The sequence below is a fragment of the Tauraco erythrolophus genome, chromosome 2 (assembly GCF_009769465.1).
Source record: "Tauraco erythrolophus isolate bTauEry1 chromosome 2, bTauEry1.pri, whole genome shotgun sequence".
NCBI classification, from domain to species: Eukaryota; Metazoa; Chordata; class Aves; order Musophagiformes; family Musophagidae; genus Tauraco; species Tauraco erythrolophus.
This window is the reverse complement of record NC_141466.1, coordinates 55,794,084-55,820,274: the sequence shown is the minus strand read 5'-3', so window position 1 is coordinate 55,820,274 and position 26,191 is coordinate 55,794,084. Positions and strand designations below refer to the sequence as shown.

Here is a 26,191-nt window from a genome sequence, read left to right as displayed (position 1 = left end):
AAAAAAAAAAAAAAAGCTGCTAAGCTGCAGAATAGCCTTTTCCGAAGGGTCACCAGCACATTGACCCAACCTTACCTTATCACAGAAGACTTTAATCTGGCAGTAGGCTCTGTGGACAGGTTTATTACTCCTGTTATTGTAGCTGTAGGTGTCAATCTGAAGATTCAGGGGTAGGCCTTTAACTCCCTTCTGAGAGGAGAAATCCGTGCTGAGGCAGTTCACAGAAATGAAAACCTGGAGAAGAGGAAAGCAGCGCCCGTCAGCAGTGACACACAGGCTCCTGGCTGGCCACTGAGCAAGGGACTATTTGGTGAGTGCTGAGATCTAAATCCTGGTCGTTGCCACTATGACCAGGACCTTCTTTCTTCTGAGAGAGCAGGTAAAATCCCCAGGAAGTGTTACAGCATTTTTAATTCTTTATATAAGCCATTACAGGGGACAAAGCCACTTTGTCCAGAATGAATTTCAATGAACTCTCCAAACTTTATGAAGACCTCAGCCATCTTTCCCTGATATTTCTGCCTGAAATCTGAGATTTCAAATGTCATCACCAAACTTTTAACAACAGGAATCCTCCTACACCCAGTTCTTTAATATTCTTTAATTCTTTATATAAGCCATTACAGGGGACAAAGCCACTTTGTCCAGAATAAATTTCAACGAACTCTCCAAACTTTATGAAGACCTCAGCCATCTTTCCCTGATATTTCTGCCTGAATCTGAGATTTTAAATGTCATCACCAAACTTTTAACAACAGGAATCCTCCTACACCCAATCCTCACTGCCCAGTGTTTTACCATCTTGGTAAGAACACAACTATGCTTTGAAAAATTTATGTTACTTTGGGCAAGTTAAAACAAAGCTTTCCACGAGTTTTACATAAGCTGCTGTGAGTGCAGCTTATGCTTGAAACTACTTGGGGGTTTTTGGTTGCTGCATTTTTGTAACTGATATTCAAAGCTTTTTAAAAAAAATATTAGGCAATATGTTACCTTTAAACACAGGAATAATGCCCTTATTTCAGTGAAAGAGTTTCTGGGTTTTACACTTAAGAAGATGAGCACTATTTTGAATATTCCCCAGTAAACCTACAATATCCTGCTAATGTTCAGATCAAAAGGGAAAGAGTAGTATTTTCATTATTCTAATAAAAAAATGGATTATGAGGAAATTAAATTAATAGTTATTTATTTTGAACATATCTAATATTTTCATAATTGCCTAAAAACAAGAAAAAAACAAAACCAAAAACCCACCCCAAAAAACCTCAATCACGACGAGAAAACAAGTCTAACACTGCTTGACACAAGGAAGAAACATCCTTGTGTGGATATGAACAGATAGACCAGAGTACTTTGTATCTGGAATATGGGCTTGCTGTGTGCCAGGCTTTTCTCCAGACACAATCCTCATTATTGGCATGTCTCAGAAGACACTGCAATGATTAATTACCAGGAATTTACGAGCTACCAAGATCTGCGATGGTTCCTCCCCTCTCTGCCTCAAGAATAAAGGCTGAGAACCCACTGTTTTGAAAAATAATCAAAGCCTTGGGAGCCAGAAGCACCTTCCCAGAGATTCTGCAGTACTATCCCACTGCCTGAACCCTCACTGACTGTGCTGCCACCAGGAAGGGCTCATCTGACAGTCTCTGCAGTGAGTTAGTGCCACCTCCCGGAACCATCCCGGAGCTGCAAATTCTCAAGGTAGGTGTTGAAAAGCTTCCAGGTTTGGATTGGCTTTGTGATTTTGCAAAGCGCTTATCATGAGCTTCTTTACACAGGTTCTGCAACATCGTTTACTAGTTTTAACAAAAGAGGGGAAATGGAAATGTAATAACTATCACCAGATTAGGGATATAAACTCTGGTGGCTTTTTTCCACATATAACACAATAGTATTAAAAGCCTGAGGGAGAAAAATAGTACAGATAAGCGTCTTCTCTCGTAATAACTTCCTGAATGTTTGAGGTTCACATGCCACTTCTCGCAGCCCCTGCGACCACTGGCTGCCCCAGAGCGGTGAGGCAGCTGCCGGCACATCAGCTCGGCAGCCAGTCCCCATCCCCTCTCTGGAGCAGGCACACCATCCCACATTGCTGGCAATGCCCCCACCGAGTCCCGCCCGTGCAAAGAGACACTGAAACATGGCAAACAATGTCTAACAGCGGCACAGGACGGCACGCCTGTAGAGCCCCATCGCCAGCCACCCTGACCCACGTGTCCTGCGGTGGCCCAAGCCAGGACAACGTGCAGGGACAGCAGCACCAAAGGTGAGCCAGCACTCGATGCCCACTCGCCTTCCAGCCTGTGTCTCAGCATCCCAAACCCGTGTTGTTCCAAGACGACTATTTCTGAAAGCATTAAATACGTCCCAAATTGCAGCCAGGAAAATTATTTTAAAATAAGCTCTTCTCAATCTTCCCCCGACTAACCCCAATGATGGCTTTGCCAGCTTTTATCCACCCCCTTTCCCTTTTTGCTGCCTTCAGCTTTACAAGGGCATTTTGCTTGCAGTGCTGGTACACCCCGGGGGAAACCTTCAAGGAGTGTGAAGAGCTTCGTTCATCCACTTCGGAGATGGGTAATCAGATGTGCACACAGCCTGAATAATTCTGTTCCCTGAGTAGGGGTTTTGTTTTTTCAGAAAGAGCCTCAGCTCTGGTGTTTGCATATTTTTACATTTTACATTTTAATTTTAAATTTATTTACCCATCCTGAATATTCACACGCAACTCTCACGTCTGTATGAAGAAATTACTGTGTTCTTCAAGAAAACACGCCTGAGCAGCCATGTCAGCAAGTCCACCGTAGCCTAAAAATTTCTGTGAAACCCCTCGTTTGAGTTTCACACTACCAGACACCAGCAGACTCAAAGTGCAGCATCAGTCACCAGTTCCGTAGCAAGCAGTGTCACTTCTTTACCAGATAGTTCAGGTCTGCGTTTTCCATTGCCACGACTCACCAGCCATGCAAAGCCCACGCAGCACATTGGGCTGAAGGTAAAAGTGTTGGTCTCGGCACAACAGATGCATGCTACAGCAGCACAGGTGCATGGGAATCTCATGGGAATTTGGGATTGCCTGTTAGATAACAAAGATTATCCTCCTACTTTAGAGTCTCCCTCATTTGATTAGCTTTGGCTTTAAGCAGCTGACTTCATTTTCATGCCATTTAAGTCTTCAGGACTCCGGGCAGGAGATGACAACTAAAACCTAATCACCTCTCTGAAGCAATAGAGAGCCAGCTTGTCTTCTCCTGTTCGTACAAAGCCATTTCAGTTCAAAAGGATCATCTGCTTCTCCCTACCCATCCTGTAACTCATATTTTTGAGCAACCTAAAGCTGCCCCAACTTCCACAAAAAACAAGTTTTAGAGAACAGTTTTTCCAGTTTGGGCTAAAACAGTTTCAAGCCAGGTGCTTTTTGTTCAGGAAGATTTGACTTGCGTTTGAAAAGAAGCATAAGGCCAAGTGACTGCGCCAGCTACATCCCCACCCCAAAATTGCCAGAAGAAAGAAAAACGTAACCGCAGAAGTTGCTCTGCGTCTTCAGCCTGCTGAGCAAGATTCCTTTTCATGTGTCCAACCTATTTTTCTAAGGGCAGTTCCGCATTCTCAGCTATATTAAGATTTGTTGTTACTTTTAAAAAAACATTTTCATCTCACCTCCCAAGATTCAACATAAAGACAGCACTTAAAAATAGAGCATTGTCAAGCCCGAGCACTTACAAACATGACTCAAGCCCTCAAAAGTTACGCAGACTTTCTTTAAAACTGAGATTTCTAAAAGGATTAGAAACCTGTTCTCGAGTTATTTTGCTTGCTTGGCAATTAAGCTTTTAGTCTATATTTGAATCATATTTCCAGGCTTCTCTCTCCAAGCAAAGCCAGGCTTTATTTTCTGTTTTTGTTGATTTTTTTCATGCTTTTTTTTTTATTATTATTAATGAAAGCCGAGATTCTCATCAAGACAAACGGCTCCACAACAGTGGGGTTTCAGATAAAACACAAACAACATGAAACCTGTGAGCTGGTATGAGCTGCTGACCCCCCACATTTGGTGACCTACACCCCCAACACGCTACAGAGCCTCTCCCACCCAATGCCAAGTTAGGTTTCCTGCAGCGTTTGGGGCACACAAGCAGCAGCCCAACCGCACACAACGAAAGACCGAAGGCAGAAGGATTAAAGCACCTCCTCCAGGATCACGCTGGAAGTCAGCGTGGGAAGAAGCCAGACCTCATGACTTTCCAGTCTGCTTTAACCACCCGACCACTTGCACCTCCTCGCCTAACTTGGGAGAAACACACCGTGCCCACGTTCAAATCTACGAGAAACAATCCTCCGTTTTAATAATGCAGAAAACAAAAAATTAATCCGGCAGCTCTGCTGTGTGCCCTCAAGGAAGGGCAGCAGAGACAGCCAAGTTCTTTCCACACAGCACCTTTTTCTAACAAGATCTGCCTTTCAAACAAACCAGGAAAAACAGGGATAATTAAAGGGCAATCAAAGCACTGCAGGAACTTCGCTGTCAGCGAGATGAAAGATGCCTTTTTTAAATGAAGGCTTGCATACCCAGATCTCTTCTCCTCGGTTTATCTTGGACGCCATGCTCTTTTGTCACGCAAAAAGCACCAGCAATTTTGATTAGTCCACAGGCTACATATGCAGCAACTTTAGATGAAATGTCACCTTATACAGCCCCTTCTGACTCACGGCAAAGCAAAGTTGAAAAGGAACGATACATGGGTACGCATCAACAATGTCTGCGGTTGCTATAGGTAATGGCAAGCAACTCGGATGGGTATTAGCACACTATAAGCTCTGGCCAGTCCCCAGCAAACACAGGCATGGGTAAAACCGTAACAGACGTGTAACAGATTTCCCTGTTATGCAAGGTCTTGTATGTCCTTCTGGATAAGGTCCTACACACACCTGGGACTACTCCAGTCTGATCGCCTTTCTCCACATGGCTTTTATTTCAATAGAAGACAGATAAATTGAATTCACCTCCTCCGATTTATGTCCCATTACATTTTTGCACCCAGAGGACAGACATCACTCAATAACCCAAGTCCATTGAGTATTTCTTTCTCTATTGAGAATTCAAATAAAAACTTTAGTTCTTTTCTAGTGTTAGCAGGTAAAAGCCTCTGATTTTATTGTTATATTCAACTTAAAACTGTCAGGATGCTTTTGATTTTGGATTACTGCGTGTGTACAAAATATGGAGTTTGGAGCCTACAACACAACCACCAGGGACATGTTAAGCTGTGATGAGCTTCTTTTCAGGGAATGCAGTTGGATGCCCCATCCCTAGAAGTGTTCAAGGACAGGTTGGCTGAGGCTTTGAGCAACCTGGTCTCGTGGAAGGTGTCCCTGCCCATGGCAGGGCAGTTGGAGCTAGATGATCTTTAAGGTCCCTTCCAACCCAAACCATTCTTTGATACTGTTTTTCTTGATCTTGGCTAAATAATTTCAATGTTCTGCCCAAGACACTTTAGGCAAAGGGACCCCAGCATGTCCTGGGACTGTTTCCCCAGCACAAAGGCACTGTTTTGCCTGTGGACTGATCACCATGCAGCCTACTCGCAGCTCAGCCTGAGGCCGTGTGCTTGCACAACAGGACCCACTGGACCTACGCTGCGTCTCACTTTGCTTTCTTTTGGAGTAGCAAGGCCACTCCTGTGGTCTCTGGCTGGGGAGGGCAGCAGCCACTGCACAGCTGACTTGATCTACGTCCTATTTTCACTTTTTGCAGGACAAAGGCTCATAGAAGCCCTCAACCAAACTGATGTGAAGAGGAACCTTTGAGACTACAACAGCTGAATAAAAACCAGAGGAACAAATAAGGTAAAGGATCCATCCATCTGGTACAGACCAGAGGAGATGAACTAACTCCCTCTTCCTCCACCTGCACAGACTCCCTTGGAGAACCAAGATGTGCCCCATCCAACACTGGGGAGAAGGAAGCTACACAGCTATCGACAATGCCAGGTCACAGCTGCTCCCCACCCTGGCTGCCAACAGGAATCCTGGGAATGTCAGGACAAAGCCCAAGAGCCACCAAGTTGCTTGTTCTCCCGCAGACGCGTGTGCAATTCAGGGGTATGCAGCCATGTGGTCACAGCACTCCTTGCTGGCTAGCTGAAGGAGCAGCCCCGGGCCCAAATTCCACAAACAACTCATTTATCAGCCCTCCACTAAAGAAAACCTACCCGGAAGCTCAAAGGTTGTTATTTGAGTGCTGATGACTTGAGAGCATGTGGTTTTTCTAAAGGCTTGGACAAACATAAACGGGGAAAAATAAAGGGTCTTTTCTAAAGATTTGTCCACACGGATGTGTTCAAGACGGGCCTTAACGTGCTTCATCTGTGCTGTCAGCTGGCTGGATGCAAACCACCTCCAGCCCAAAAGCTTTATAAATCACAGCAGCGCAGCTCCGAGCCCTTCCGAGAGGCAAAGCCACCAGCCTGGGCACCACGTGGTGCTAACACAGCTCCATAGCTTCCAGGAGCGGCGCTGGGTCGGGGCCGGCTCGGAGCGCGGGCAGGGCAAGTGCAGGTCTGCTGCATGCAGCCGTGAGGGCATGTCCCAGGAAAGCTGTGCTGGGAAGACTGTTCTGTCTTTAAAAGAAGAAGGAGGGAAAAAAAAAAAAAGCTTGGTACGGATCACCTGAGAGGTGGCTAATCTTACTGCTCTCACATTCGTTCCTTTGCCTCCCACATGCACCACAGGTTTTGCATCAGCAGGAGGTGAGCCAGGAAAGAGAGATAAAAAAATTGGGCAACTCATGCACCTGTGGGCTCCCCAGCCGCCTCCTGCCTTTGGGATCGGACGCTCCAAATAAGGCTTGTCTGGCAGATGTGCGATAGGGCTGTATCCGTCCCGGCTCTGCTCAGCCAGGCCCAGCACCGTCCCGCTCACAGCCCGGGGAAGTTAGTTTGCATTCAGACCTACCAAGCCAAATTTGGGCAGCTGACACAAAACACATCGTGGGTATGTCGAGTGGGAAATAAGCCCCAGTCTCGGATAAGAGAACATCCTCCTAGCAAGTTCACTCCGTCAACAAAACGAAAATGAATGGTAATGAAAGGAAAATACATATTCCCCACTCACAAAGAGCAATGCTGACTGTTATTCCAACCTGTTCTGAGGCAAGGAAATGCAGGAACATCTCCGCTCGCAACACGTGGGAAACCTGGGGATAGAAGTTCCCAGTCCTACCAATGCATCCTCCCACCCCATGCTCTGATAAGATAAAGGTGCAGAGCCAGGTGTCAGCTTTTGTTGGGTTGGTTGGAAAGAAAGAAAAAGCAGCAGTTTGGCAAAAAAATTGTCAAAACGTTAAAAAAAAAAAAACCAACCCACAACAAAACTCCCCCAAAAAGCCTAAACGACCAAAACCACCAACTCACTCACCATATAACCTCAACAAAAAACCCCAAAACAAACAAACAAAAAGCCTCAAACCCACCAAACTGAAATAATTACATCTACAAAGGCACAAAAATGGCTGAAAAGGAAGTTTTGCCATCAAGTATGAAAGGAATGGAGAAAAAGTTTCCTCCCAGTTTTCTCCACAGAAGAGCTAACTTCAGGGAGATTTTTCTTCCAGCTTTAGGAAACACACTGTGAGCTCCGCAGTTGGTTGGAAGGCCAGAGAGAGATGGTGGAGTTTGGGACATCAAGTTCTGAAGAAAAACTGTGAGTTGAAAGCCTGCTCTTAATCTGCAACACTTAACATCAAGGGCAACACATGCTTGTTTTTAAGAAAACCCAGGACAGAGTAGGGAGAGGTCAGCATTAAGAGGCAGGTAAGCAATACTCGCTATGACTTTCCTATGTCACTGCTCCAAAGGCTGTGTGTGTACTTGTGCCTCAAAGTAGTTGTGGTCTGCAGCCTTGGCTTCAAACCAATCTCTTTCCTTTAAGTATGTTTGACTCATCACATTTCATAGTTTCATTTCCAACTAGCCAAACCTGTATGTCCTCAATGCTGCTGAAGGTGGCAACACCTTCTTTAATGAGGCATATGACTGCTGTTTCATTACAATGGCATCCATATAAAAGCGTGCAATATTCATCAATCAAAAAAGTTGAAATTCTTCCTACAGTGAACACCAAGTGAGGATTATGCTATAATAAACTCTTAAAATAAATCAGTGGTGTACACCCCAGCCATACTTCAAGTTGTAGCAAGAGATCCACCCTTTCCCAAAACTGAACTCATGCGAACAAAAAATCCTGGCTAAGAACTGCAGTCAACACACATGAGGATCTGCCAGAAGACCACCCTCATTGCCAAATCTGCTATTTAAAAAGGCCAATCCAAATTAGCCTCATATTACTTTAATACAAGACCATTCCACCTTTCTTAGACCAAAAAGGAAAACAAAAAACGTATTAATTGTCCCGTCATTGAGGGTGTCACTTAAGAGATACCACAGCACCTTCCCTTCCTTTGGTGGAAAGACAGCAAAAAGACTACTACACTATTCTCCAGCTCTAAATGCCTCTATTACACCACCCTTGTTTTGTATCCCTTTTTAGTAGAAAGGGTCTTTTCACACAGAGCATCTGGCTTACAACGCCTTTTTTTTTTAATTTTTTTTTTTTTTTTTTAGTTTGGAGGGAAGGAGTGGGAGGACAATAGAGCCCTTAATGTGCAGTGACATCATTTTTGGCTCTAGTCCCACCATCCCGCCTAAAGCAAGCCAGGGAGAAGACCTCCATGGGGCCCGTCTCTGGGAGCTGCTGGAAGCAACGCTACGTTCCAGAAGCGACCCTTTGGCAAGCATGGAAGGGGTGCCCCAGCACAACAGTGGGGTCCTTGCACTGTTAGGACTACAAAAACGGGGCAAAGAGGATCTTCCCATCACCACGCAGACAACAACTCGCCCTGCTCAGACACGAGGCCCCAGCCCTCCTGCTCCACTGGGCAGGAGCTCAGACAGGATTTGAGCAAAGCGGGATCCAGCAAAGCCAGTTAACCCTGGGGAAACTGATCTGTCCAGATTGTTCAACTGCCACTGACCTGAGAGCAGGCCATGTCCCCAGGCCAAAGTTAAGGGATAGAGAATTTGCTTCGCAGCCTAACGGGTAACACAACAGACGTAACAGGACAATGGCCAACATTACGAAGAGCAACAGGAAACACTCAAAATAAATGTGCATTTAACCATGCATACAGTGGCAATTTCCATTAAAAGACCCCTAATGGCCACCAAGCATGAGAAGGAGAATAGGGCACTCTGTACAGACCTGGGAAGAGATGGTTCCTGCCTCAAAAACTCACGACCTGAATGTACAAACGCTTCTCCTGATTGACATACGGAGGTAAAAAACGGCTGCAAGGACAGGATTCCTCTTCCCTACCTTTAAAACCCCCTGATTTTAATGATGGCCAAGTCTGCTCAGTCAACGAGGAGAGGCAGGCATCTCCAAAGAAAGCTCCATCCCAGCTCTAGACACCCCATCTCTAATGAAGTCATAGAAAGATGACAAGCTTGCGTTCAGACATCTACAAAGCTGTTCACAGGAGAAGAACCCCACCTTGACTGTCTGCCCAACACAGCAGACATTCAGGACAGGGTGGGAAACTGTTTGAAGTCTCCACAAGCCTCAGGGTAACTCCAGCATTACCTGTTGCGTGCAAGCGAGTGTATCAGCTACACATCTTTGTTAGACTCATCAGACCATGTTTCCACCCAACTAGGACGGCTCCTGACTGCGTAGCAGTGCTGGCTTTAATAAATATCCAATTCAACAACTCATTAGTTTATCAACTAATTTCCCAGTGCGCCATCTCTCCTTTTCTCCTCACAAAGCATGATTGACTCCTCATCCAGTTCTTCCCCTCCCTGATCTGTCAGGTGGTGGGGTCAGACCCCACCTCTAACACAGAGGCCTGGAAGCCCACCAGAATCACCACTTCCCCACTCTGCAGTGTTTCGTGTCAACCTTTCTACCCTGTCCTCATTCCCCTTATAGTCTCAGGATCACCACTGTGGGCGGTCTGTCTTTTCCTCCCCACCCTCGGCTCCTTTCACTGTCTCAGAGCAAGAAGGCTTTGGATCTTGGGTCCTTTTCCAGCATGAACACATTCTTAACCCACCATTATTCCATAAAGTGGCAGCTTCTAGCAGCTCCTGTGATGTCCCAAAGTAACAGAAGAGGGCAGAGAGGAGCTGTCAGAAAGAAGCATTTGCTCTGAAATCCATGGACACTGCCTGGTCCCAGAGTGGGAAGCATCTGTCATGCATGAAACACTCCTGGTTTCTAAACACATGGGCTCACAGACATGAAACAGCACACCAATGCAGCCAGCTGTGTGATAGCTCCATCCGTGCAGGGCCAGACCTGCCTGCTGTGTCCGGCATCCAAAGCCCTGGTGTCACTCTCAGCTCTCCCAGCACAAGGCAACTGGGAAATACTGGTTGCTTCGGACATCTCAAACATCCTTCCCATCCTCCAACACCGCAGCTGCAAAACCTGCACGTTTTTCTGGCCTACAGAGCAAGCGCATGACTCGTATCACCTGAAAGCAGAGTTTCTTCACCAGAAAGCTGAATTTTACAAAATCCCCGAAGTGCCTGTACATCCCCACAATGAAGACTAGCACAAGAAGGACAAGCATCTGGTCCCAGAGCTGCTAGGGGTGACTTGTTGTGATAATATGCTATTTCTCTCTTAAATCCAACACACCCCCAGAGCCCTGAGTGCCTAATTAGTCACTACATCAGAAACCCCAGACGCAGAGCCTCATCACCTCCCGTTTGACACCGCTGCACCGGACCAAATCATTCCCGTGGCAAACCAGGAGCAAGAGGGAAATGGGAGAAGCAGCAGAAGAATCATTTGGCTCTGGTCCAGGTAACTCCAGGGCTCAGGAAGCAAGTTTCTAATAATCCAGGCTTGCTGACTGGTTAAACATATCATCTGTGCAACACTGCTGCTGTTATTAAACGTAAGACCCTGTACTTATTACTGTGGAGGACTTTCTGTAGCATCAGAAACTCAGCTCTTTTTATTGCCTGCTCTCTTCATATACTTCAAGACTATTGTTGGAGGGGTGGGGAAGAAAAAAAAAAAAAAAAAGAGGGGAGAGGGAGAGAACGAGCGTGTGCATGCAAGGTAAATGAACTATGCAATAAAAATTGTTGAAATTGGCCCAGGCAACTCCTGATAAGATCACAAGAGTTGAGAAAGAACTGCAGCTCTACTGGTGAGAAATTCAATCATTGATAAAATGCATCCACTTGGAGGAAAAGAAATAAAGTTAAACAGATGCTTAAACACACAGAGCACTTGCTAAAAACACCAATTCTTTGAACACTCAAGTTCAGAGTATTTTTGTCTTAATGTGATTCTGATCCCAGGCTTGCAGTCCTGGTATCAACAGTCCTCTCTGCAGGTTCATACAAATCAATACTTGAAGTACACCATCTCACACACTGAGACTGTGAATCTGGAGGTAAATTTGCCTATGTAGCTGCAAAACTAGTCTGGGTCACACCTCCCCGCATCACCTCATCCCATAAAGTACAGTTCTGAGCTGAAATAGCACCTTGGGGGTCCTTAGATCTTTTCAAGCTGCTATTGACAATTTCACTATGGACTGAAACTACTCATTCAGGGTCTGCAGAGCACCTGGGTAAGAACCAACTGCTTTGTAGGCCTTGGCTCTGTCACCTGGTGGGAAGGGATGGCTTAGGGCAGCCACGGGGCTCTCGGCACCAGCTCTAAGCCCCACTCCTGGGTCAGTGGCCCGTTCCTACTGCTGTGGGATGGCTCAGCCAGCAAGAGAGGCAGCTGCAGAGCTGCGAAGTGCTTCCGATTCCTTGGGGACCTGAAATCATCACTCTGTCTGCATGATCCATCCCCGCGTGCAAATGCTAAGCCCTCAAGTACCTAGCAGACACAGATTACCAGAGGTCCTAGAACAGGACAATGTTAGACGGGCTATGGCAGCAGGATACCATCTTGGGAATACTTATTGCCTCCTTTTGACAGCCCTTCTGAAACTTCATGTTTGTTCACATAGCAAAGTCCTATGCTTCAAAAATTACACCAGCCTTTTAGCATCCTCCAGCAGATAAGGCCCTTCTTGCCATCCCGCTCAACCCGACTAAAGCCAAAGCTGGTGAACAGAGAAGCCTGGCATGCAGCATCAGCCTCAAAAGTAATGTCATGCATGCTGCAAGGCAGAACTTGCAGCAGCAGCACACACAGCTCCTTGCTGCTGCCTACCAAGCATCCAAAACTTCTCCCACAGAGCTGAAACCCAACAGGAGCCCCCACACAACCCCTCTCTCTCTCTTCCCTCTAAAGCTCTTGTGCTACACGGAGCAGACATGGTGACAGTGAGCTCTGTGCAGTGACACCACTCCTTGTACCTCCAGCAGAGCATAGTGGTGCACGCAGCTCCAGAGAAGGACCTTTGCGTTCTCTGCTGAGAGCTCCTAAGTCCCCCAACCTAGGGCTCTCCCAAGACACAGCACTCCGCAGTCACCAATAGTTTTCCCCATGACAATGGTGACTAGCACATGATGTATGAGCAAGGGAACCGCCAGCTTCTAAAAATTGAAGGAAACCATTCCCAATTTTTAAAAAAAACCCAGGAAGTAATGAAACTCTCCAAAGAAACTACTGCACCTTGAGTCCATCAACAAATGGGTGGAAAATGCCCTGCTGTCCTGGCACTCAGATGATTCACGGGTCTTTTTCAAAAGCTGGAGTGGCTTCAAACAGCTGCAGTTAGCTACTAGCTAGGGAAGCTGCCTGTACTTACACACCTACCGTAGTGCCCAAAGTCTGAAAAAAGATCAAACCAGAGTTCACCAGGAGGCTGCTCTGACTTGAAACAGGTCACTGGGTGTTGGGATGCGCGGTTTCGGCAAAGCGTGCTTTGGGAGCTCAGCGGCAGCAGCTACTCCCTCTTCTGCTAAAGGCAAGCCCGTTGCCGCAGCCTCGGCTCCCTCAGAAGCCGCCCCCCACCTCCCGCAGGGATTCTCCGGGAGGCTGTGCTCACTGCCAAGCCCAGCTACACTCCATCGCACCTCCCGCACCACTTCAGCTGCTCTGGAAATGCTCAGTGCTTCCTTTTGTCAGTACTTGTCTGTCAGGTAGGCAGTTCTGCCAAGAACCTTAAAGTAGTTGCAAAGCTCTCCATGGTTGCACATGCAAACCCTCTTAAGAAATAGCCAGAAGGTTTTGCCTAATGTAAGAGCGTAAACAAACTTGTTACACACTAATCACCAGGTAGGCCACACACCCTTCCCCTCCCCCAGCCCCCAAATCTGTTAAAAGGACAGGAAATATAACCGTGGTCACATACCTTTGCTTCCTCGTTGATGTCCCAAGTGAAGGATATGGCGTTGTAGGCGATCTCCTCAATGTTACTGATGGTGTTGAAGCTCTCCTTGTAGTCAGCTGTTAGAAAGAAGGATGCATGAGGAAGAGGTGATACCATCTGGAGTTCTTAATCGCATAAAGCAGCCCGAAACTGCAATTCCTCAGCAACCCCCTGGGGGCAAAGGAAGCTGAACTGCACTTCAGAATGGATGATTAAAAAGGGCGAAAACGGTTCTCATACGAAACCAAAAAAACACAACAAGGGCAGAAGTTCCAAACTAGAAACTCCAGTGAAACAGCAGACATCCCAAATATCGCATGTCTTGTGCCACAACCTGCTATGTACGGGAAACTCTACCCCGTACGGCAAGGGCATAAGCTCTCAATAAAACTCCTTCAATAACAAAGAAAGATTTGCATGCGCGTCTGCTTTAAGTGCCAAGTGATTAATCGCTGCTTTTATTCACAGAAGGAAGGGATGAGGAGTACAACCCAGCCTTCAGCCAGAGAAGGCTGGAAGCCAGCCAGCCCCAGTCTTGTCTGGAGGCAAGTGGAAATTTGCAGTGCTTTGTTTTTTTTATGTGTACCAAAGACCAGTTGTGAGTAAAGCTGTGGGAAGGAGGATCATTAGTGTCGAGGTATTTCTATGAGGATCTTGTCCTTTGAAGAAACACAATATTTAGGACAGCCACAGAGTCTGCAAGCTGCAATTTAGCTACAAGCACCAGGATATGCCCAAGCAACTGTAGTTTGGAGGGGGGTGTTGGATCTCCCAACGCAAAACCCTAAACTCAACCTGCTCACCAATGAAAATCCTCCAAAAATCAGCTTCTTTAATGAGTCCTAAAAACTACACCACTAGCTTCAAGCAATCAAAAGCTCTCTCTAGACTTTCAGCAAAGCTATGGACAGCAGAGAGCGTGATCCAAGGGTTTCTTAAAATAACAAAGCTTTAGCAGAAAACCAAATCTTGCCAAGGAATTAAGTTTGGAGTTTGACATCAGCAATGAAAGCGTTCCTCACCTATGTCAATGCATCTTTGTTTGGCTGTGTGCTGTCTTGAGTGCCAGTATTTCCAGTGCCTGAGTTGATCTTCCCTTGTTTTGTCTTCAGCAAACACAACCATTATGACACTCTGAAAGGAGAGGCGGAGGGGGTAAGATTAAAAAAAATAATAATAATGCAAACACGTGAAAGAGAAAAGGCCACAGAGTACATTTGTTTTGGAAGTTCTTCTTGGTATCAGGTTTTCTGCTTTAGGCTTTCCAGCTTGACGCACCACAGTACACCTGGCACACCGCTGCCAAACAGGAAGGCAGACAGCAGCACTTTCTGGGTCATAAACAGAGATGAGCAGAACTGCTCTCCTAACTGGAGTTCAAGGATCTCATTTCTGGTGTTGCATCACCTTTACACAAGTGCTGACACCACTTCTTAACAGACTGAGCCACGATGGGTTGGTCTGGAAGTAGGTGGACAGCAAAGGAAGGAACACTGACGTAAGCGAGCGGGTAAGCTGGCCTTAGTGCTGATGCTCTGGTTTAGATTACTGCACTTTGGGAGAGTTTAACGCTACCATTATACACACCCTCTTTCCCAAGAAACCACAAGAGCTGCCACTCACTCGGACTTTACTGATGGGGTGATGGATTCCTTCACTGCTGCTGACTTCTTTCAGAGTGATCGGGTAAAATTGACCTTTATTCAGGTAAGTCATCGTGCTATCCCCAGGCTTCTGTCGTAGGGACTTGGAGGCTTCCAGAGTGTATTCAAAGTTATTCCTATGGAGTGAAGAGGGTAGTGATTGCTAAGGCATTTTCCTGGAAAGCCGATTAAACGTTCTACATTTAATTTGGAGAAATTCCAAAGTCGTTAGTTGACTCACTAAGCCATCAACAGGCAAGGAAGTTGGAAAACAGGATGAGCCCCTTTTTCAACCATTTCCTTCATGAATGAACATTTAAGAGAAGTTCTTGGCAAGTTAAATCCCAAGATGCATCAGCAGGCAAGACTGGAAGCTCTCTATTCAGGTTGAGAGCAGCAAGCTGCTCCCATGGAATAGAAAAGTATCTGTTAGTAATTAAATTAAAATTCACAAGCTAATAAGCCATTCAGTGGCCACAGTCTTCTCCTCTTCTCTCTCGGTTAACTGCAGCTAACCAAACAACTAGTTTATTCCCCTCCCTTGGAGTTCAAATGAGTTTCACGTTTCCTATTTCTGCTATAGACTTCCAGCAGGGAGACAGCAAGGTAAGCAGACCAGGGAGATGGACACAGCTGGAAGCTAGCTCCAAGACCGCGGCAGAGCTGACAGCGCTGCACTTCCTCATGGGACAGGGAGTTGTTACAAGGACAGTGATTGAAATGAGGTGGTGTTTCCATTCCTGCAGGTAGTTTTGCTTAAAGTAGTTTTCCTTAAAGATAGAGGTAAGATTTTCAAGCGTGAAATTCAAATGAGCAGGCACTTTTGTGGTTTTGAGATCGACAGCCCCCCCAGTGCCTGATAAAAGACTTGCCACAGAAGAGCATGAATGGTACTGCTTTCTCATGAACAACTGTAAGAGAACAGGAGGATATGGGCAAACAGGGGCGTTAAAGCATTACCCAGAAATGCTGTCAAAAACATAATCTTCTGAATTCATGTTGGCCATCCGGAGATTCAGTTCAGTAGGAAAGAAAACCTGGGGTAGACACAAAACAAAACACCACAACAATTAACACAGCAGCAACAAGAAAAGTCAAGATTAAACAGATACTCGTTACCACGGAACTTCTGGCAGGCAAATTGATCATCAGATAACAACTGATTTTCAGTCTGTACAAACAGGACACTTGAGCAGGGTTTTAATCCAAAACGTTTGGGTATCAACTAAGTGCATCTCACAAGCCTTCTAAGTCAGCTCAGGGCAACATTTTAAAGCTTTCCCAAATCTCAAAGAAAGGGCATAGCCACACAGTTCCTTGAGGTCTGGCTTCAAAATCGAAACACAGCTGCTCTGCTGTTTTCAGTTGACACGGTAAAACAAAAACCATGGATTTTCATCCAAGTTTAACTCTCACTCAAGGCCTCCTAAATAAACCAACTGTTTTCCACAGACAGATATCACGCCTAGAAACTGGCAGTAAGGAAGCTTACACACATAGCCACTTCACTTTGGTACCTGCAAAGGTACTGCAGAGTGCTGAACTCTTGCAAAACCCAGCCCGGTGCTGTGGATCAAGATAACTATTTCCCCACTTTGCCAGCCAAAGGCTCTGTCTCTGCTAAAATTAGTCATTTGCTTTTGATAACGATTTCACGTTGTGTGGATTTTGTATACTAAGCGATACTTACGCACCTTTCTGAGAAAGTCTTCTATTCCTAATTCACCAGACAGATTTCTGGCTCATGTAACAAGAACAATTAAAGACGGAACTGGATCTCTGCAACCAGATCGAGCCCCCCCCACACACACACAGAGCAACTGCCTCTCTCAGTACCTCTTGCACGCCCTCCTTGAAAGTCTCTGAGAAGGTGGAGTCTGGCGTTCGCCTCTGGGAGTTTTGAGGCTGGGTGTTGGAACTGAACTGGTCAGGATTGAGGTTCCTGTCGAAGACCACCACCCGCTCAGGGGGCTCGGGGTGGTAGACGCTTGGTGGGATGCCCACTGCAAAGCCATGGGGCTGCGTCTCTGTTTTGATGGAATGGGTGGGCATTGTGGCAATTGAAACAGTGACCGTTGTGTCAGGGGTTGTGAGGTGGCCTCTCTTGTCCATGCCCATCTGGGGCGTGTGTGGAAGGACAATATTGAAAGGCACATTTTTCAGAACCTGGACTCTGTTTTCTCCAGCAGAAATGAGTGACTGTTCCGTCACATTTGGGATGCTGTTCCTTTAAAGGACAAAGAAAAAAAATCATGTGTAAATTATACAGCTTATTTACTTATTAAACAAGAGCTAGAAATACTTCTCAGCCTTTTGGACAAAGACAGTTGACACCAACTCTCCTGCTTGTGCAGAACAGCTCAATCCTAACCTGAAAAGATGAGAAACTCATTTAAAAAAACCCTCACCCACTGCTCACAACCCCACCTTGGAGATGAACTACCCTGGAGCAAAAGGTGAGGGTTCACAATCCAGATCCTCACTGCTTGGAAAACAGCAGTCCTACACCAAGCGCTTCAAGGCTCTCCCCACCACACACCAGCACACGCAGACTCCCTGAAACCGCTCTTTGGCAGATGGGGAACGACTGAGAACAAGGTTGCTGCTCCTCTGCCCTAGGACTGCACGCCACCCAGGAAACACTAATAGGGAAATTACACCCCTCTTTCATGCACAAACTCCTGAGAAAATCCACACTGAGACTGCCGAGAGTGGTTTGCATAACTTCCCACTCTCCACCCCACCACACTCATTTCTGCCAGGACAACACTGAGATCTGTGGCTGAGCTGACCTCATAGCTAGTAGCCATTAAGTCAGCCAGCCCTCCCTTTCTCCCTCCCCACAATGTGGTCCTGCCCTCTCCTTCCACCAATTCTGACGCTACCCCATCCCCTCGGTGAGCCAGTTCGGCTTGTTCCACTGGCAGAAAACTAGCCACTTCTTTTTCTCCTGCTAGGTTATGGGTCAGTGGAAGACCAGAGCTGGTGTGAGGGGAGCAGTGGGAACACATGGCTGGGAACCATGCTGCTCTTCTCAACAATGAGTCGTTCAATGGGCTCAGCCAGACCACAAAACCTCACCTTAAAGCATTCTAGTCTGTCCAAAGGAAGAGGATGGTAGGAGTGGAAGCCTGGCTTCAATGAACCTCACATTTGTAGTATTTACTTAATCAGTATCATCTTCTGCTTGGGAGGCACAGGAGAGGGAGGGCAGGAAGAGGAAGAAAGAAAGGAGTTGCAGAGGATACAAAAGAAGTCCACAAACAATATAAAACCAAAACTAAATCACAAGCACTTTGAAGTCCTTCCCTATCAGCCCATGCACAAAGAAGCACCGCTGCTGCCTGAGAACAAAATCAGCAGTGAGCAACTGAGGCAACTGCATGCAAAAATCAAAGCGTCACCGGTCACCTCCACAGCCTTGGGAAGGGGTGCCTGCGCTGCCAGGCCGCGTCCAGTGCTAAAGAGAGCAGCATTTGCTGCGATGACTGCATGACACCAGCAGACAGAAAGCAGATGGATGGTGATGAGAAGCAGTTTGGGCTCCAGCTCTCCACACCATGGTCCAATCCCCCATCCTGTTCCTGGGACAGCACCGAAATTTGGGGCACAGAGTAAAAGCCAACCATTTTTCTCTTCCAGCGCAACACTGCAATGCAGCCAGTCACCTTCCTTCAGCAGCTTTGGTGGTCTAGGAGGGAAGGGAGATAAGCAGACATGCAGTAATAAAAACTAATACCTTTTGCTATGGTCTTGGTCAGGATGTTCTACCTCTGGTTTAGCTGTCGAAGACCTCCTCTCCCTTGGAACCTGGGAAATACAAGACATGCTATAAATCCATTCTTCACAGCCATTCGGTCAAATTAAGAAAGCATCACTCTCTGATACCAGTCATTATTAGCATTACAGCTTGACCACCATTTCCACAGCTTTGGGATGCCAGGCCCACCCCAGGTGATGCCCCACAGATCCCAGTGTAGCCGATCTGGCCAGTTGTGCCAGCCCTGAGCTCCTGCTGGTGCCAGGTGGTGGGAAAACCAGTGCAGAAAACTGGCCATCCCTGGCTGGAGCACCAGCACCAGGGTGAACAGGACCAGGAGGAGAGCCCTCGAGGTTTGTGCTGGCAGTGCAGGTTTTCTCCTCTGCAGGCTGGCAGGGTTCAGCTTGCTCAATCCGCTCAAGACTTGTGAAAGGACACTGCTCCACAGCCCCTTCCCCAAGAACACGTGCTCTCTAGGCCAATTCCTCAAAGACCACCCAAGGCTTTTCTTCCTCCTCAAAGACCAGGGGATTTGGGGAGGACGAAATCCAATAAGTGTCTTGGGATGCCACAGCTCATTTTTATGCATGGCCACATAGAACACGCTGGCCCAAACTGTATTAAATATTTTGTACACAAAAGGTAACAGCCTGTGCTCTGGATTTAAAATAGCTCAATACCATTCCCCGTATTTTATGCCATGGACAGGATTTGCCCTGAAAACACCACATACCACAACACTGATCACACAAACCACCTCATCCACACATAGACACATGCCATTTTCCTGGCTGCGCTGTAAGGCCGAGGCATACAGAAGAAGGTGAGCTCTTCAACCTGCGGCAGCTCAGTTCACTGGAGCACGCAGCCAGCAGCCCAGTGACGAGAACAGTTCTCACTACTGCTGGCACAAGCCCGTGGCGCTCAGGTCCCCTCAACTGCACAGCAAGTCCACACAAGCTCCACTGCAAATCTAGACATGGCACCCAGGACTTTTGTCATCCTCAAGACGCCTCCTGAATGAGCAAAGCAAACACCTTCTGGTGTAAGGAGGAGTAAACTCCCACCATCTTCCTTCCCTGAAGCCTGCTCAGATAACTGCTCGCATTTGCCAGCTTGGGTGCAATGTGGGGAACCAGCACTTCACTGCTAACTGGAAGAGAAGGCTGATGGCATACCTGCGTGGACAGCATTACTTCTCTAAACGGCACCTGACTAAAACCTAAGTCCTGGCTCTTCCACATAACCTGGAATCTTAATAACACCAGAATTGTAGGATTTTCCATAGTAACCAGCAAAATTTGGAGAACCTCTCGCTGGAGACTGTTAGAAGATCAACACTAACTAGTCACTGAAAAACAAAGGTCTTCCAAGCTCTGTTTGGCCAACACTCCTAAACTCTAGATTCTGATCAAAAATTTGTTTCCTGTAAGGCCTTATTAACCTCAGTTAATGAGCTATCAGGGTAGCCCATTAGTCAAATGGGAAAAAAATCAAGTTGTTTGGTTTTATTGTTTTGGTCTTGTTTTTTTTTTAATACAAAGGTGATCTCATCAGCTGCCTTTAATATTGCAGAGGGGGCGTATTAGAAATGCCTAGACGTCGTCCCTGCAGCATTACTTCATAACAGCCCTCAATAAATCTTTCAACCTCTAACCATTCTGCTTCAGCCAAGTGTGCGGCATACTTGTTCTTCCACTGATTTTTATGTACACCCACTGATACCCAAACATAAGAGGAAACCCCGAACTAGACATTAATGTACAGCAAATCCCTTCTGCTTTGTCAAGCGTGAAGGATCAACATCAATGTTCTCTTTGTAATCTACAGGTTTAGAAATCAAAATTGATTTTGTGGATTAAAATCGTTCTGGTGAAAGTATGGTGTGTTATTTTTTTTTTCCCCCCAAAAGCATAGCAAGCACAGGCACAAAGCAGAAAGCCAGTTTTCTCACAAAACTTGCTGAATAACATCCACATCAGTGAGTTCGTGGCATTTTGTCGTGTGCATGTGGAGTGCTAATCTCCATATTAAGCATTACAAGAACATTTTGATACGTAAGACATGTTCAGCTCTTAAAAGGGCAGGCAACAATTTTGCATGCACAAGGTAACCTCTCCTTGGGCTTCAAGAACATACGGAGGCTGGCAATTGCACTCACTACTGTTAAAAGACACTAGCCAAAGTGTCAGGCATGTGAGCCAAGTCAGCCTCCTGGCCTCCCAGTATGCTCAGCAAAGAAAAAACAGGCGTCTCCACCCGGTGAGCCAGGCCACCATAACGCAGGCATCTTAACACGAGCAGGAAACCTCCCTGCCTGGAAACGCCTGCTGGTCTCCATTGACTTGGAGGTGGATCGGAGATAACTACCCTGGCTTAGACTTCTGGTATTTAGGAAAGAAAGCTCAGCAAAACATATCCCACACAAACCAGAAGGTTATCTGTTCGACTGTGTTCAATTCTCCCTTGAGCATCTACAAAGGCACGTGTCTCTGAGAAGATCGTGAACACTGGGGAAGACAACCCCAGCTGTCTAAGGATTAACAGATTGTGGCAGCTGAAGCTCACTGACAGTTAGACGGATGCAGATGTGGTACACTCCTTCAGGTGGATGCTTCTGCCCCACACATCACCAAAAATCTGTAGTTATAGCTTAGTATCAGCTGAAACTAAGGTAGCACATCAAAGCCCCGGCAAAAGCCACCAGCCCCACCAGAATAGGGATCATGTGAGCAAAAGGAGAGACATTTATTTTTCCATGTGTATTTACATTCAGATAGTGACATGCTCCCAAAGCCTCATTCTTCATGACTACTTCTACAATACATTGCCTCCTGCAGAACCTGGCGATGACAGGCAAAGTGCTACTGAAGCTTTCGACCCATTACATTAAGCTCCAGGGGATCTTATTTTACTGAGCTAAAAATAAACCAATTTTCAGAAAAAGAGGCATGGAATTTTCTCCATTTAAAGCCCACATAGTTTAAAATCCTCGTCATCTATTCATAGCTTCGGTAAAATCCTCTAGCAAATGACACCTTTTCCACAGGTGGAACAAGAGCTCCGCTGGCTGCCAGAGCGTACCCACGCCAATCTACCTTGTAGTAATCATACAGCAGTCCGAGGGCAGCTGCGCTGTCTTCATCACCGTTGATGCTCATCATAGCTTTGGTAGCTGCTGTAAGGGGATTTTCAAGAAAGGTTTTCCAGGCCTCATCTTCACTGGTATAAGGACGTCTCTGAGAGTAGAGAGAGTCATTCTGAAGAACCAACACGGGTCTTTTACTTGAATTATAAAAAAAAGAAGAAAGAAAAAAAGCCACCTGTTAGAACACATGGAAAACATTCCTAGAGTTCTTCAAAATTAGCTGCCCTAGTTTCACAGGGTTCATATTCTGATTCAGTGCACTGCAAGGATTAGTCAACACAAAAAGCCCAGAAACCTAATTCTGATCTCACTCACGCTCAGTGTAAATCGGGATTAATTTGACCAAACTCAGCTGGATTACACCAGCCCTTAGGAAAAGGCAAAGCTGTTTAAGAGCACAACAGACCTGCTCATGCTCTGAATCCAACCCAGAAAGAGTTACACGCGCTTACTGGCCTACCACCTACAAAACCTCTAGCACACCCTACATAATACTACCAAGCCGCAAACTGCTCCAGTTCCCACATGGAAGTAGAAAATGTGAATTAATGAAACGTGTCTTTCCCCCAGAGCTTTCAGAAGGTGCCTTCGCTCTCCCAGTATATCTGAAAACACCACCTAGAAGCTGCCGATGACTTACAGGCTACACAGGGAGATTGGTCAAAGAGACCTCAAATCAATTTGGCAGTGAATTTTTCTGACAAGGGAAGCCAAAAGACTTACTGCCTGGTTACTGCTGAAAGAACCCATGACGCTAGTTTGAAACACCCTCAACAGATCACCAGGAAAAAAAGAGAAAAACTGGAGTTTTTCCCTTTATGTTGTAGTATACAAAAAAACCCCAATATTTTTTCTGAACATTTTGTGATTGCTGAGAATAAGAAAGCTCCAGGACGACTTGGACCCTCTGCCCACAGGCGAAAGTGGGACATCTGTAGAAAATGCTGTCCTACCAGCTTAGACAACTTAATATATTTTGGTTCTATTTCTAAAATATACGCTTCATCTTTCAAGTGAGTTGAAGTTAATGTTTAAATCTGGCTTTTAAACCAGTTCAAACAGTTTTCTTTCCAGTGCAAGCATAACACTACTTTACCACAGATTGGTGAGGAGAGAAGGAAGGTTTTTATTTTCTTAAATAATCCCAAACTCAGCACTTTGTAATGAACCAGTAATGGTTTAAAATAAATAAATAGATACATAAATATATTAAAAAAAAACCCAAACCCTGCAAAAAGCAGTTCCCCACCACCATCACACCCCTTCCCTAGTAGATAAGCATTCTTTTCATCTATTTATCCAGATGCACTCAGAGATCAAAATATACTACAAATACAAAAAAGTTGTGAAATATAAAAGTTGTGAAACACTCTAATCGCTATAATCAGCTTAACAGTATCCTACGTTTATCACCACCTTCTACCAAAAAGATTGCAAAGCACTTTTCAAATTACGCGTTCGATCCTTTATCAGTTACACAAATAGTCTCGCTGAGCTTCAATAGGACAGCTTGGCTGAGCAGAAGACACTTAAAGCGAGTGGGAGTTTCCAGGACTTGTTAAGAGCACTTTGTGGCTATAAATCAGTATCATACAGTTGGAAAAAAGCAAACAGCAATGACAAGACAAGCTCTTGCACCAAGCCCTTTCTTTAGGTCTTCAATACATATTTGTGTACACACTGACGCAGGCACCAAAATGCAGTGTACCAAAACGCAGATACCTCTGGTACCAGGGGCATCCACTTTTTAGCAAATGAGGGGAACAGAAGACAAAGCAGAATTTTCTTTATGGACGTGGAACAAGCTCCTATGCTTACACAACACGATAAAAGAAACCTCAAATATCCATAGCCTATCCAGTTAAAGCCACTCGTAAAGAAAAAGGCAACTGAAGTAACCTGGGTGCAGCTCACCTGATCCATCCCTGCCAAGCTGAAGGACTAAATCAGCCTTGCTGGAACTCACAAGACCACTAAGCTGATTCCTTCCACCAACGTAACGTTCACATAGAAAGAGAGACCAAAGAGAGAACCAAAAATACTAGGAACTAAAGCAGCCACTAACCAGAAACATAGCAAATGCAAAACCCACATATTTTTGTGTGATTTCTTTGTCATTGCAACACCTAAGTATAACGCATGTTGCCCTACAGATAACCTACCCCCCCTAAAAGCAGCATAGAAAGAATTATCTGCACAATTATCAAGAGACGCTCAGGGTTTGGCAGTAACTCAATCCCTTAACAGAACCACAGCTTCTTTCAGGAAAACGAGAACATATTAAGAAGAGAAGGCAAACATTTATTTTTTCTAAGTTTTAGGCTGCAAGATTACTGGCAGGTGGATCTGCTCACAAACTAGTAGACGTGTCCAGCAAAGGATGGAAGTAAGTTTCCTACTACATTTTTAATAATTTCTGAATTTTATTTTCTACATGACCGAAGTGGAAGCAGAGAAACATTACAAAAAGCAAGATACTCTCCCTTTGCTTGCGAGGATCCCACAGCCTGCACTGTTCTGCATTCAGATCACAGAAACTATTCCCACTTACTTCATCGATCCAAAACCCACCTTTTGTCTGTCTCACTGTGCAATTTAACTTGAGACATTAAGAGATCCTTGGCCACAGATTGCTTTACACCTGGTCGTGCGCAGGGCACACCTTTAATGCTGAGGCAGCACACAGGATTTCCTTCGCCCGCTTCTACGTGCCAGAAAAGTGAAGCGCACGTACCTAAATTGCTATGACCTCGTCTATTAAATGGCATTGAAGTAATAAGACGTATGCAAACACATGAAAAACCCTAATCACAGCATAAAGTTAGTGAGCTGCTGCATTAAAGCCCTCTTCCTAAAAAGCAGTATATTAAAAAAACACACCAAAACCAAAAACCAAAGCTCTGGTAAAAATCCTATGCTTTCTCTAGGAAACGAGTGCGTTTTAGGCACCAGTCGTTCAAAACGCAGTTAATTTTATAACCGGTTCTTCGCATCGTTTCAGAGTTATCCTATTTTCTGTTCACTCACGGCGCCTGTGGCCACCGCCTACAGATGGACACGGTGACAAGCGTAGAAATAAGCCTGATCCACTGACCTCTGCAAGCGGCCGGCTCGGAGCCGATGTAACAGCACGAAGGTACCGAAAGCACGCTCGCTTTTAGCTCTTTTAACACTGGGTTTCGCGTAGCACGAGGTGGCTGCAGCCGGGCTCACCGGAGGGGCGCGGGGTGCGCCCGCCGCCCCCTTACCTGCCGAAATCCACCTTCCCGGAGGGGTGGGCCTCGTAGAAGTCCATGGGGGCCGCTTCCGCCGCCGGGCAGCGGCACCGGGCTCCGGTGGGGCAGACAGCCCGCCGCTGCGGCTGCGGCTCCGCCCGCCTCCCTCAGCCCCCGGGAGAGGGGCAACCCGGCGTGCGGCGGCGCCCGCTGCTCCCGACGGCGCGGCCCGCTCGCCGCCGCTGCCGCCCGCATTTAAGGCGCGGCGGGGCGGGGGGCGGACGGCGGCGGCGCTGACCCACGCCTCGCTCCGGTGTCGGGTTTCAAAGCCGGCCCAGCCTCGCCGCTCGCCTCGCGGGGCGGGGTGGCCGCCGGGGTCGCCCCGCTGCGCCGCCGGGCACCCCCCCCCCCCCCCCCCCCCCCCCCCGGGGCTTACCCCCCCACCCCCTCCCCCCCCCGCCATTTCGCACCGCCCCGCCACAGCCTCCGGTTACTCCTCCGAGAAGATGGAGGGGGGCGGGCTCCTGGGGAGAGCGGCTTCCTCCCCGGCCCGGCCCCATAGGAGAGCGGGCGGCGGACCCCGAGCGGCGAGCCCCCCTCGCCGCAGCCCCCCGGAGGGGCGGCAGCACCGGTCGGACCGGACCGGACCCGACCCGGTTCTCCCCCCCGCGGCTCACTCACTTGTCGTAGTCTTGTGTCATGTCTGGCGGAGGCAGCGGGCGGCAGAACTGGCCCGGCTGGTCAGGAGGGCGAGGCGGGGGCGAGCGAAGAGAGCAGCGCGCAGCCCGCCGCACCGACGGGTTTTGTCGGCTTTTCTCGCCCGCTCAGGTGGCTCCCGCAGCCGCAGGTGGACGGGCGCCCAGCGGCGCCTGCCATTGGCTGCCGTCGACCGCGGGGCGGAGCCGCCGCGCCCCCATTGGGCGGCCGGGCGCGGGGTGGGGGGGCGGTCGCAGCGGGCGCTGGCGCGGGGCTCCGCGGGGGACGGGGGACGCCGCGGCTGGGGCGGCGGTGGGGAGCGGCGGTGGGCCCGGGGCGCGCCGGGCTGAGCCCAGCCGGCAGCGGGTGGTA

The 26,191-nt window shown here is 47.2% G+C and overlaps 1 protein-coding gene across 2 annotated transcripts in view; it reads right to left on the bottom strand.

Moving 5' to 3' along the window:
* Positions 1 to 25,824, bottom strand: part of GRHL1 (grainyhead like transcription factor 1) — a 41,636-nt gene extending 15,812 nt beyond the window's left edge. Inside the window, exons 1-9 of one of the 2 annotated variants that reach the window (XM_086608378.1) lie at positions 25,805 to 25,824; positions 21,859 to 22,045; positions 18,740 to 18,810; positions 16,837 to 17,227; positions 15,961 to 16,037; positions 14,981 to 15,137; positions 14,380 to 14,491; positions 13,340 to 13,434; positions 76 to 234 (exon numbers count right to left, since the gene is read on the bottom strand). In XM_086608378.1, the coding sequence (XP_086464504.1) occupies positions 76 to 234; positions 13,340 to 13,434; positions 14,380 to 14,491; positions 14,981 to 15,137; positions 15,961 to 16,037; positions 16,837 to 17,227; positions 18,740 to 18,810; positions 21,859 to 22,045; positions 25,805 to 25,824 (1,269 nt within the window). Of the gene's footprint in view, positions 1 to 75; positions 235 to 13,339; positions 13,435 to 14,379; positions 14,492 to 14,980; positions 15,138 to 15,960; positions 16,038 to 16,836; positions 17,228 to 18,739; positions 18,811 to 21,858; positions 22,046 to 25,156; positions 25,204 to 25,804 lie in introns of those variants that run through there. The other variant, XM_086608377.1, reaches the window with a different exon arrangement.
* Positions 25,825 to 26,191: the final 367 nt, after the last annotated feature.